Here is a 12,093-nt window from a genome sequence, read left to right as displayed (position 1 = left end):
GCTCACATAGTACATTGAGCCAACCATAAGTTTACCATTACAGCCCACAGCAGTCTTGCCCAACCACGGGTTCACAGTCAAAAACAAGACGTGAGTAATGTCTTAAGGTATGCAAATCGCCGCACACAAGTCCTCATCCATTGCAGTATACCACCACGACAGTAGTGTCGTGAAGCAGAGCCTCGACAGTTCGTAGAAATTGTCCCACATCCGAGCTTTTTACGGCGGATATAGCTCCTCCGGGTCGACATCAAGCGCCCTGACAGGTACTCGATAAATGACCGGTAGATCAGACGGCGGCAACGAAGCGCCAACGAGCCCTTACAAGACCTCTTTGTCCACGATACCGTGTTCTTCGACCCACGCTCTGAAGCGCACGCGTACCGCATCCACAGACACCCCTTCTTGTCTTTGATTACGGTCAGGTTTCAGGTTGAAGCGGTGGAAGAGTTCGCGGTTCGGGTTAAAATCGAGCGGCGCGTGGGACGGCGAGTCATCGTCGACGTCGTAGGTGCAGTCAATCTCGACGTACTCGCTCACGACATTAAGGGCAGGGGTGGAAGAGGCGTCAGTATAGATACTTTAAGGATTATGGCGAAGGCCCAGCTGGAGTTGCCGGTCACGATGGCGTAGTTGACAAGGTCGTGTAGGCGTTTGCAGACTAGGCGCAAGCACTTCGATCGAAGGCCGGATCATCTCCAGTATGTTGTAGGATGTGGCGCGAGATGTCCATCATGGTATACTTTTGTAGGTGGAGCTTGGGGCAACGGTGTTATCTCGGCCACGTTGTTACTATATTGGGAGTCGGTTGGCTCATGGCAAACGCCAACGGGTCACCGTAGGTAACGGTGACCCGCTCTACACCAAAGCCCTCCATCTTTTTACCTCACCATCTCATTCTTCGATTAAAAATATTACGCTTTAGTCATCGTCGAGTTTTTTTTTTTTTTCGGAAGCGCCTACTTCTACAACACCTCACTGTCTGCTGAGCCATTACCCGACGAGGTTCCTGCGCCATCTGATAACCTAGATGGTCGGCGACACTTTCCTCGTATAAGCTAAAAAGTCCGTGTCCCTGCGCCTCCAGTGCCCCGGCCATCGCCGAAGCCTTCCCCGCGGGAACCACGCAACCATCCATGGACCGTCGGCCCGCTCTGATCACAACACGGCTGCCATGGGCCCACGAATCACGTTTGCTTCCGCGGAGAAGAACGAAATTGGAATGCCTAACATGAACAGAAACGTAGAAGCTCCCGTAATTGGCAAGCAGCGAGTTTCATATGAAGGCACTGATTGCATACTTGTCTGTTTTGCCATGTCCGCAACCATGCCGCCCATCAGTGGACCGTCGGCCCGCTCAAACCACAACACGCTTACCAAGAGCCCAGAAACACATTTGTTCCGTGGAGAGAACGAATCGGGATCTTGACATGAACAAACCCGTAAAAATTACCGCAATGGCAAGTGGCGGGTTTCAGATGAAGACACTGATTGCATACCTGTCTGTTCTACCACTATACACCAGACGCTCCATTAGGGAGAGTCGGCCCACTCCCCTTCTATATGATCTTTTTGTTTCATGCCCCGGACTTGCGACTGCATTGGCCTCATCGCCAGGTTCTCGAACGATCGACCCCCTCTTATGCGGAGTACATATGTAAGTCGCCCATCTCACATCGATCTTCAGTTAAACAGTTCAACTCCTCTACATTCTTTTACATCCTAAATCATTCTTTCAACACCCATCCAATTATGAAGAACTACGCTGCTCTCGGCGCGTTCCTGGCGCTCGCCCAGCAGGCCATGGCCAACCTCGACGTTGTCAGCCTCACTGCCACCTCTGAGGCTTGGATCAAGGAGGCTACCGCCACCCTCGTCCTCCCGAAGACTCCTGAGTCCATCACTGGTGATGTTTCCTTCTGGAGTGCCATCATGATGGAGAACGAGGCCTCGTTCCTTCAGGGTGTTACCGAGAACGCGCCTCAGGGTCTGGGCTACTGCGAAAACCTTGGAAGCCAATGGTGCAACTTTGCCTACTGTCTCGTCGGCTCCAACCCCACCGTTGGCGATCCCGTCAAGGCCTCCGCTGGATCCAAGGTTACGACGCACTGTAATTATGCTCTGACCTTTGGCTTTCATGGGCATTACAACTGACGCACTTCCAGACAAGTATAACTCTGAGACGACTATGTGGGACCAGGACGTCTACGTTGATGATGAGCTCGTCTCCAACGTCTCTACCAGTATGTTGCGAAATTCAAGAACGATTGTTTCCGAAGTTGTGGTGCTGACAGTATTATCTTCACAGGCAAGGGCCAGCACGGTTGGCTGTTTTACATCTCCGTCGAGTGTGCCAGCGGCACTTGCGACACCGCTCCCGCACACAGTACGTCTCCAGCTTTCACTGATCTAAAACGTGGCGAAGAAAGCTCTAACCGCGAAACTACAGGCTGGGAGGATGTTTCCATCGTCCTGAACGAGGCCAACCCGAACTTCAAGCACGAGGGAAGCTGGGACCAGGGCGCGACCGGTGGCGAGATGTCTACCACCGACGGTGGCAAGACCTGGAACTTCTCTACCCTCAAGATCCCCGCTCTTGATGTGCAGTACAACGCTTAGACCATCGGTGATGCTGGGGTGCTTCGCGATAAATATTTCCATTGAAGGTAAGAGATAGCATCTCACCTTTTGAACAACGAACATATATAATACCGCGGAGACTTGAAAGTGGTTTTTGTGATCCATTCAATGCGCTTACCCATTTACATGGTCATCAGCCCACTAGAGACTACTGCTACGCTACCATCAGTCCCCAAACTATCTACACTCACCACCATACCCTCCTTTTCCCATCCCATCACCGGTGCCTTCAGCTTCACGTGCCACGCCTCACTCACATCCAAAACGCCAATCATGTCACCCATTTCAGTTATGGGTACCATGTCGCCACATTTCTTCCACTGCCCGAGCCCTACTCCTTCGTGGGCAAGTCGTTGTAGCTGAAGTGTCTCATTCACGCCCCACTCGAGGTGGGCGTATATGTCTGCCCGACGACGTCTCAGGATGAATGAGACTAGGGTCTCTATGAAATTGGAAAGGAGGATTATGATGGTGCCGATGGACAGGATTAGGATGAGACCGAAGAGTGAGATATTTGTGTAAACTGTGCTGCGGATTTTCTGTTCCGGAAGGCACTGTCAGCTGATTCAAGGCAGTGACGCAAATATTATAGGGTTTGTGCCCCTGAAGGCCTACATACATACCTGATTGTTGCAAAGGTACCGTTCCTGCTTATTCTTCGGCCGCTTGATATGCCGCGCAACAGCCTCATCAGCCGAGCCTATCGCGATGTCAACGTACGTGGCCTGAATCCTCGCAAGAGCAATGTTGAACCAGCTCTCGACCTCATGCTGCCATTGCCTTCCCGGCAAAGGGCCCTGGACACCGTCGAATAAGCTCGTGCGCGAAGTTAAGGCCTGCGAGCCCAGCGAGGAGATGATCGACTCCAAGCTCGGCTCGCTCTGCATGGTCGCTCCAACAACCCAGTACAGCAACTTCGATTTGACATCATCGTCATCGCCAGCGAGACTTTCTGCCGGGCCCTTCACGTCTATCTCGCTTGATAGCGGCGTGCATGTTCCGTCGGCGAGACACCACTGCTTCTGCGACGCACATGCCAGCACCGACACCGGCGTGTCTTGCTTGTACGTGCGCAGCTCCTGATTGTTTCCCAACCACAGGCTTGTGCGCGTCGAATTGCTGGGCTGGTGCGCCGCGTACCAGTCATCGCTGATTTCTTGGGCGAATTCAATCTCGTTGGCGGAGAGAAAGACGAGTGCGATGTCCGCGTCTGGGTAAGCTAGCTCGGGTATGGGATAGAAGGTCGAGCTTGTGTCGTGGTATGTGCCGTTTCCCCGGCAAGCTTTGCGGTGGCTGCTCGAGACTGTTAATGTATGCGATTTCTTGTAGAAACATCTTTGGGATTTTTGCCTACCTGACTGTGTAGTCTGCGTTCGTGGCCGGTCCGTCGTCCAGTCTTGTGGAATTCGCCCAGTATTCGTAAGTGAAATTTCGGTTGTAGCTGTAGCGCGTAGCTTGCTCCCCATAGTGGTATCTTGCGAGGGTGGTTGTGCCGCTTTCACTCGTATGGTTATGCAGTGTTTGGTAAGGCTCTACTTTTAAAGGGGAGCATTGAGTTTTGTATCTGAAGTAAATGTGTTGGCTTGAAGGAAGGTTGACGCCCAGGTCATCATGTAGGTTGATGAGGCCGGAGTCTAAAATAAGGGAGTTGTTCGGCCTGGTACAGATATCGCCGCCGAACGGGCAGCTGGCGTTTCTCGTAGTCTCTACACGAAGTCTGTTTTTAACATACATGCTACAGCTTTCGGGATTGGAGTGATTATAGCATTGAGAAGCGTAGTTCGTGTGAGCGATATCTCGTTGCCGGGCGTACGGAGCAATGACGGTGTATAGGTCGGAAATCGATTCGTCTTTTGTCACATACATCATTCCGCAATAATTGCTTCTAATGAGTACCTCGCTCCCCATTGAGGAAATTCTAGACGAGAAGCCAGAGGCAGCGGCGAAAGCGCTGATGATAACTACCGTGAGTATGAGGAGAGGAAGTACTCGGCGGTAAGGCTGTTTAGATTCTCTCTTCCACGCATTTAGGATCGATATAAGGTTCCATGCTCCGCTGGTTCCGTTGGCTGCGTTGCGAAGGGTCGCCTGGATCTGATGATGGAGACCATCGCGAGGTGATTCGGTTGAGCGGTAGTAATGAAAGGCGTAGCAGATCAGGCGCCAAAAGCTCGTTCCAATTAAGGTGACGAAAAGTGCGATAAACGCAATCAGGAGAGCGCCGTCTCTCCGATTAAGCGTCAGTGTGGCACCGAAAATACGGCCATAAGTCCAGTTTGTCCATACTCCTTGGTAAATAGTATAGTCGTCCGGTAGGGCCTTTGAATCCATGGGGAACAATTCAGTGTCAGGGGCTGAAGGGAAATCGAAAGCAGCACAAGAAATGAAAATACTTTGACATCTTCGAAGAGAGGGTAAAAACTTCAGTAGTTCAGGACGAAGTTGGCTGACTGATTGTTCGGATGCATTGCTTTGCAAGGGTTTCAACAAAGTCCTATTCTTGTTTTGGGGGCTGAGTGTCGCAGAGCTTGGCCGATGATCGATGATTTTTTGGGAATTGCATACATAGCAACACTTTATTTCTACCATACGACTTCATCTAGTAGTGGGGTAGTGTACAGGGTACAAGCGCGTCGGAGCTGAATTCGGTGGCTAGGACTTAGTTTCTGGGTCGTAATTCGTGGCCGCCGCAAGTACGAAAATCTAAGCTTTTTATGGCAATGACATTTGTCTCCCACAACAGCACCGTCCATTTACGCGCCGAAACCCTGAATAGTATCATGTACGACAGTACATAACCGAGCTCGTGTGCGGTGGGGACCAGTCCTAATAGGAATGTCGTTTCTGCACCCAGCTTACTGTATGACATCATGTTGGTTTTTATAGCTCTGGCTAAAATCACCCTGCAGAATTGAAGCGAGATGCAAGGTATTACTTGCGGCTGAAGCCTAGCAGGCGCCAGATATTAACCGAGTAGTCATTAACTTAGAATTTGTGAGCCGAATAAGCCCAAAAACCCAGCGAATCGCATACTTACCATTAATGATTTAACCTGTAAGTAATGAAGTCTTTTCAGGTATGGTGCCCGAGTTTAAACCTTAGGGCATATTGCAACACCTTGTTATTACCATGTGCATGCTGAGTCGTGACTCTCTCTAGAACATGGAAATAACGTACCCGCTACTACTATTCTCATAGCTTTAACTATGCAATATTAGTAGATCTCACTGCGATCTCAAAAGTAAAAATAGTATAGTATCTCAGCTTCGGTAACCTTTTCCGCTTCCGGAGCGGCCTTCCGCATGCGCAGGGGTCGCTGATATCAGTTCGTGGGATAATAAATCTAGGTGCATAATTTTCCGGAAGCCGGAGCTGATGGCGCTATGTAAGAGACATGTATTCGTTAACTAGGAGTGTCAATGGCTCGTAGGCATCCATACCATTTCAAAAAGGAAATAAGCATGTCGAAAATGAGAGAGACGAATTACATCGCCTGCAACCGGCTTCACAAACACTGCGGATGTTTGAATGGACTAAAGCGAGAGGAGCTTTTGCTTCATGACCAAGCTGTTTGTTCACCTACAAAGATATAACAATAAAAGCCACCGCTAATATCTTTCAACAACTACATTTCTGCTTTATAAACAGCTAGCAACATTGCCGGGGAAAACATCCATTAGCCAATCTCCTCGCGCAAATTCCAGTTGAAAGACAAAAAGATCAAAGAGAGTCTTGCAGACTCAACACTGTCCAGCGAGTTCATAGATACAGTGATGTACTAGCTCCTACTTAAAGCACCACCAAACACCAAAGGAGAAGAGCACATCATACGCACAGTAACAGCGACATAGAAGCAACCCTCTTCCAACTTTCCCCGCAGACACCGAACACAGCACGCTCGGCACGACGTAGGAAACCCACTCACCAGCCCACCCCCTCCCACCCAACTCTCGCAACCCCAGCCCAGGCAGAAAAAAGCACGACTCAAACACCACGAGGCGGATAGCGTTCCGGATAGTCGCATTTCCGCGAGCCGTCGGGGAAGTCCTGGCACTCGAGGAAGCCGCAGCACTCGCCCGTGAGCATGCAGCCTCCTGAGGGATCCTTAATATATCAGCCGTTTATTTATCTTATAAAAAGCGCACGCGCAACACGCAGGTAGATTAGAGAAGGAGACGATACGCACCGCGGCGACTCGTGCATTTGAATTCCTTCCCATCAAACCCGTCTTCGAAATCAGAACTGCTGTACCCGTCCGTAGTGTCGAGCTGGGCCTCAGTCTCGGGCTTAGCCCTGCGCTTGACTCTGCGCTTGGCCCTGTGCTTGACCGGACGAGTGGTCGGGCGATGGATCTGCGGCTCTGTCGTCTGCGGCTCGACGCGGTGCTCCGTCTGAGGCTCGAGCTGGGACTCGCTGCGCGGCTTGATGGCTAGGACGGCCAGCGTGAAGAAGAGTGTGATGAGCGCGACGGCGAGAAAGAGGCGCATTGTGGTGGTATTGATCGAGCGCGGTCTGGAAATCTTGCTGGATGGCTATCTCAGTCCGCAGAGGCCACTCGGCGGCGTTTTAAAAGCGTGGTTGCCTGAGGGTTGGGTATTTCACTTGCTGCCCTTACATCATCCTGAGTGTGAAATTCTGGTAAATATCTCTCTTCTGCAGAACTGTGGTTGAGAAAAGCGTTTCATGCTGGCTGGCTAGCAGAGTGCGGGACGGCCCAGCCGGAGCGTAGGTACATAGTCCGCCAAACGGATCGCAGACAGGCGGATCGAAGACGCCCGGGTCAGGGTCTCGATTTAAGCTTCTCGACGCCAAACCGGACTAAACATGTGCCATAATTAGCCAAGTATAAGGGCTTTGTTAGCGAACCAGGAATTAAATATCTCGTACCACACATTCCTCACCACCAACCTTCATGTCGCTCAAAAAAGCGCAGTTTTTACCGTCACGAGACGCGCCATTATCGAGCCAGACAGCCCGCGGGCGAGTGCTAACTGCTGTGCGCTTAACGGCTTCTCCGCAAGCCTCTCGCTGTGCCACAAGGTGTTATCTTTATACCTAGGTCAATCCGTCTCTCTAAGGCTGGAGACGAAGATGCGAGAGGAGCAGGAGTGCTGATATACGGAGCGGAGGCAGGGAGTGGAAAGCCTCGCTTCAAATGAAGTTCTCCGCTCAACACCATGCCAAGACCTCGTGATACTTACAACAGCTCGATCAACCAACCCAGGAACTAGACTAGACTACCCCCAGCCACGACAAGGACCGGTCTCCGGTAGCCGGAAACCCGATGAACCACTATCCAGCAAAGCGACTAGGTAACTTGGCTCTGGCAAGCATCACCGCTGCTGTTCCAGTTCATATCCGGTATAGGAGCGAGATGGCGGCGCGCAAACCGTCTGCCTTACTTACTTACGAAACACTCCCCACCCCGCTGAATGCCGCAAGCCCTGTTCTGCTCGTGAAGTACAGTACTGTACAGTATGCTCAAGGGACGGGAGCCGGTGATGCATGTCGAGGAGTGATAGGCTGCTTGCTGTTGCTGTCGTTGGTGGTCCTGGGCTAGGTATGGATGTGTGTGGAGTAGATGAAGAGAGAGATGGGGGACGTGGACATACTCAGCCTACATACGCCGCAGTTGTTAGCAGCATTCCATTCGCTTGCATCACACTAAACAAAAATGCGTCTTCCACTGCCATTGCAAACGCACCGGTAATAGGATACTGCAGGTATTACTAGAGCCAATGTCGATACAATTCTATTCTTTTCTACGTACCAACATCACAAAATATCCGTCAGCCCTCCCAAGTCATCGCGTCGTCACATGCAATCGTCAACTATTTAACGCCGGGAATCACCTTTGCCTCGTTGGCGCCCAGCTCCTCCTCCTTCCACCCTGCCGTGGTGCCCGTCCCACCGCCGACCTTGCGCCCGCCCTCGGCGCGCTTGACGCGGCACCACATGCCGACGTCGCGGTCGAGGACGAACTGCCAGATGACGCCGACCCAGCTGGGGTGTTGGGGCAGGGGGTCGTAGAACTCCTTTGCCATCTGGTTCAGGCGCCACAGGCGCGACCACGGCACGGCAGGGAAGTCGTGGTGCTCGTTGTGCAGGCCGACGTTGTACGTGAAGAAGTTGAGCGGCCCGTAGTAGCTGAACGTCTCGGGGACAGGGGCCAGCGCGGCGGGGTCCTTGGCGTCGGGCGATGGCCGCTCGAAGACGTAGTGCTCGGCGATGAAATGGCCCGCGCAGGGGTGCAGCGAGCCCGCCAGGAACGACGACGCTATTAAGTACCACAGCGCGTTGGCGCCTGCGGTGCGCACGAGAACCACATCGAAGAGCACTTGCACCAGGATGTTGAGCAGGTGGATTCCCGTGATCGGGATCTGGTAGATGAACATGGGCCGCAGCGCGTAGAAGAAGATCTGGAAGGTCGCGAAGAAGGCCTTGCCCAGGACCGAGTCGAGGAAGACGGCCTCGAATGCGGTGGGCAAATCCGTGTCGAGCCCGTCGACGCCGAGCGACTTGTGGTGCGTGAGGTGGTAGGGCTGGAAGGCGTTAGCATACCTGTTCTAGCCAATGTATACGACATCCTTTATGCTGGTTTCCAATTATCCAATGGCTTATTCGCACTCACCCTAAACGATGCGCTATACGGGATGCCAATGGGCAGGTTCGCAAAGATGGCGAGGAGGCGGTTGGCCAGCGGGCTGCGGAAGGCGAGGTTGTGCGAGATCTCGTGGATGGCGAGGAAGATGTTCTGGTTGGCCGTAGCGCCGATGATGTACGCCGTGAGCCAGAAGGGCCACGAGAAGACGGGCGAGTTGCGCAGCGCCCACGCGCAGCCGACCTGCAGAGCAACGACGCCTGCGACGACGTACTTGGTCATCGGCTCGGGACCGCATAGTTTGGTGACCTGGACGAGGGTCAGCAAGAGTTCATCAAAGTGGTGAGAGCGGACGTGGTTGGGGCATTGTACCTCCGGGTGGGCCTTGATAATGGCCATTCGACGCGTCCGGTGCGGCTCCTCGGTGTAGGTCCAGTAGAAGTCGTCATGGCCGGCCCCTCCACCCGGCGTGGGCTTCTTCTCCTCGACGGCGGTGGCGGTGGTACTGGCGACGGACGAGGAGCCCATTGTGGTGGGAGAGAGGGAATGAAACGGCTACAACGACAACGAAATAGACGAAAGGGGCCAGCAGAAACGACCGACTGACGGAGCGGGACAAGGAACACACAAAAGAGGGCAAGTTGTGGGGGAGACGGTTTGTTGTGACGCGGTACTTTTGTACTTCCAGGTGCAGCAGTTATCGATAGCAATCTAATCAGGCGACGCTCAGTCCATTGTTTCAGCGTGCGCGTTGCCCGCTCCGCTTTTCTCCGCCACCAAACCACCAAATCACAGCACGGATATTGCTATCAAACACTACAGTACACTACAGACACAGAATACAATTAACAATCTTCATCCCTCACAGCTTCGCCTTGGGCTTCTCCGTCTTCAGCATTGCGTCCGCCACCATGCGCCGCTGAATCTTACCCGTCGCCGTCTTGGGCATGTGGTCCGTGAAGAAGACCTGTCGCACCGCAGTCAGCCACAGTCCTCTCTCTCAACTTCATCGAAACAACGTAAACGTACCTTCTTGGGCAGCTTGAACTTGGCCACGCGCTCCGCCAGCCACTTGCGCAGCTCATCAGCCGTCAGCTTCTGCTCCTCCTTGAGCACCACCGCTACGCCCACGTCCTGCCCATACATCTCGTCGGCAATGGCAAAGCTGACCGCCTCGCCCACTGCCGGGTGCTGCGCCAGCACGTTGTCCAGCTCGATCGGGCTGATCTTCTCGCCACCCTTGTTGATGAGCTCCTTGATGCGCCCCGTGATGATGACATAGCCCTCCTCGTCCTGCTTGCCCTGGTCGCCCGTGCGGAAGAAGCCGTCCTTGGTGAACGACGACTTGTTGGCCTCGGGGTTGTTCAGGTAGCCCTTGGTCACGTTCTCGCCGCGGATGCAGATCTCCGCCTCCTTGCCCTGCGCCACTTCCTTGCCCTCCTGGTCCAGGATCCGGACCTCGACGCCCTGGCCGACACCGACAGACCCAGGCTTGCGCGAGCCCCGGTGCGGCAGCTGGTTCGACGTCATCTGGTGGGAGGCCTCGGTCATGGCGTAGGCCTCGAGGACGGGCGCATCAAACGCCTTCTCCAGGTCATGGAAGACCTTGGGCGACAGGGGCGAGGAGCAGGAGCGGATGAAGCGGATGTTGGGCTTGGGGCTGGGCGGCGGGTTCTTGAGCAGGATCTGGTGGATCGTGGGTACGGCCGTGTACCAGTTGGCCTTGTGCTCGATGAAATTGGCCCAGAACTCCGAGGCGGAGAAGCGCGGCGGCACAACAACAGAGCCACCCGAGTGCAGCGGCGCCAGGAAGCCGGCCAACAGGCCGTGGACGTGGAACAGCGGCATGACGAGCATGGTGCGGTCCTCGGGCGTCAGCTCGTACGTCTCCTTGACGTTCTTCATGGTGCGCGTCAGGTTGCGGTGGGTCAAGGGGACGGCCTTGGGGCGGCCCGTCGTGCCGCTGGTGTGCAGCACCAGAGCGACATCCTCGGGTTGGGCCTGCTGAACGGGCTGGCCTCCCTTGCTGGCGAGCTTGCCCTTGTCCTTGACGTCCAGCACCACCTCGCGGCCGTTCCAGTAGCACTCGGCGATGGCGGCCTTGTACTTTCTGGCGGCGCGCACGGCGGGCGAGTTCTGGGCAAACTGGCCCTTGGGGACCAGGGCGACGGCGGAGCTCAGGTCATCGATGTAGAACTCGAACTCGTCCTGCTTGTAGGCGGGGTTGAGCGGGGCGGCGATACCCCGCTGCCAGGATGCGGCGAGGAAGGCGACGATGAACTCGTAGCTGTTGGGGATGGCAATGGAGACGGCCGACTCGGCGGTGATGCCCAGGGCGGCGAGCTTCTTCTGGAAAGAGGCGACTTCGGCGGACAGTTGCTGGAAGGAAACGGTCAAGGCCGGCTTGCCGGGGACAATGACGGCAGTTGACGACGATTGCGCCGAGAAGGCGTTGGACAGGGTGGTAGCCATGTTCACGATACCTATCGAAGGAAGATTGACGGAGATTTTTCAGAGGAGACAGAGATATATAAGGAGAGCGAAGCGGGTGTTCGGCATATCTGAAGCAAATTCACCTTGAGAGGTCGCCCGATCCCGCCCGATTACGTCGCGCACGCCATATCGTTGGTCGCGACTGGGGGGAGACCGGGAGACGTGATCGACGCCTTGCCGACCAAGCTTTCGCCAAGCGACAGCTACCTTGCACCTGCAGTGAGCTTCACCTCACAAACAACTCTATAGACTCTGTCAACTATGGCTCAGAACAATAACAATAATAACAATCCCCCGTCGCGGGGCCTGTCCTCCTTTGCCGACCTGCTCGGGTCTAGCTCCGCCGCAGCCATCTCCAG

General features: G+C 54.2%; 5 protein-coding genes across 5 annotated transcripts; 1 reads left to right on the top strand and 4 right to left on the bottom strand.

Annotated features, from left to right (window-relative positions):
- Positions 1–1,752: 1,752 nt before the first annotated feature.
- K452DRAFT_297624 (uncharacterized protein) lies at positions 1,753–2,619 on the top strand (the record flags this gene model as incomplete). Its single annotated transcript, XM_033542041.1, has 4 exons — positions 1,753–2,110; positions 2,166–2,243; positions 2,309–2,386; positions 2,450–2,619. 4 exons carry the CDS (start codon positions 1,753–1,755, stop codon positions 2,617–2,619), a joined length of 684 nt encoding a protein of 227 aa, XP_033398018.1.
- A 143-nt stretch (positions 2,620–2,762) lies between these two features.
- Positions 2,763–4,971, bottom strand: K452DRAFT_297623 (uncharacterized protein; the record flags this gene model as incomplete). The annotated part of the gene is made up of 4 exons (XM_033542040.1): positions 2,763–2,794; positions 2,840–3,179; positions 3,264–3,933; positions 3,995–4,971. 4 exons carry the CDS (start codon positions 4,969–4,971, stop codon positions 2,763–2,765), a joined length of 2,019 nt encoding a protein of 672 aa, XP_033398017.1.
- A 1,653-nt stretch (positions 4,972–6,624) lies between these two features.
- Positions 6,625–7,499, bottom strand: K452DRAFT_317983 (uncharacterized protein; the record flags this gene model as incomplete). Its single annotated transcript, XM_033544115.1, has 2 exons — positions 6,827–7,499; positions 6,625–6,734 (listed from the first exon to the last, which is right to left on the bottom strand). The coding sequence occupies exons 1-2, from the start codon at positions 7,125–7,127 to the stop codon at positions 6,625–6,627; spliced, it is 411 nt and encodes a 136-aa protein (XP_033398016.1). The 5' UTR covers positions 7,128–7,499.
- An 833-nt stretch (positions 7,500–8,332) lies between these two features.
- On the bottom strand, positions 8,333–9,830 carry K452DRAFT_286737 (uncharacterized protein). Its single transcript, XM_033540353.1, has 3 exons — positions 9,614–9,830; positions 9,272–9,550; positions 8,333–9,182 (listed from the first exon to the last, which is right to left on the bottom strand). The coding sequence occupies exons 1-3, from the start codon at positions 9,767–9,769 to the stop codon at positions 8,472–8,474; spliced, it is 1,146 nt and encodes a 381-aa protein (XP_033398015.1). The 5' UTR covers positions 9,770–9,830; the 3' UTR covers positions 8,333–8,471.
- A 54-nt stretch (positions 9,831–9,884) lies between these two features.
- Positions 9,885–11,843, bottom strand: K452DRAFT_269872 (uncharacterized protein). Its single transcript, XM_033538960.1, has 2 exons — positions 10,271–11,843; positions 9,885–10,208 (listed from the first exon to the last, which is right to left on the bottom strand). Exons 1-2 carry the CDS (start codon positions 11,711–11,713, stop codon positions 10,104–10,106), a joined length of 1,548 nt encoding a protein of 515 aa, XP_033398014.1. The 5' UTR covers positions 11,714–11,843; the 3' UTR covers positions 9,885–10,103.
- Positions 11,844–12,093: the final 250 nt, after the last annotated feature.

This window comes from Aplosporella prunicola (assembly GCF_010093885.1).
Source record: "Aplosporella prunicola CBS 121167 unplaced genomic scaffold K452scaffold_11, whole genome shotgun sequence".
NCBI classification, from domain to species: domain Eukaryota; kingdom Fungi; phylum Ascomycota; class Dothideomycetes; order Botryosphaeriales; family Aplosporellaceae; genus Aplosporella; species Aplosporella prunicola.
Note: the sequence above shows the minus strand (reverse complement) of the source record. Positions and strands in the feature narration are given on the sequence as shown.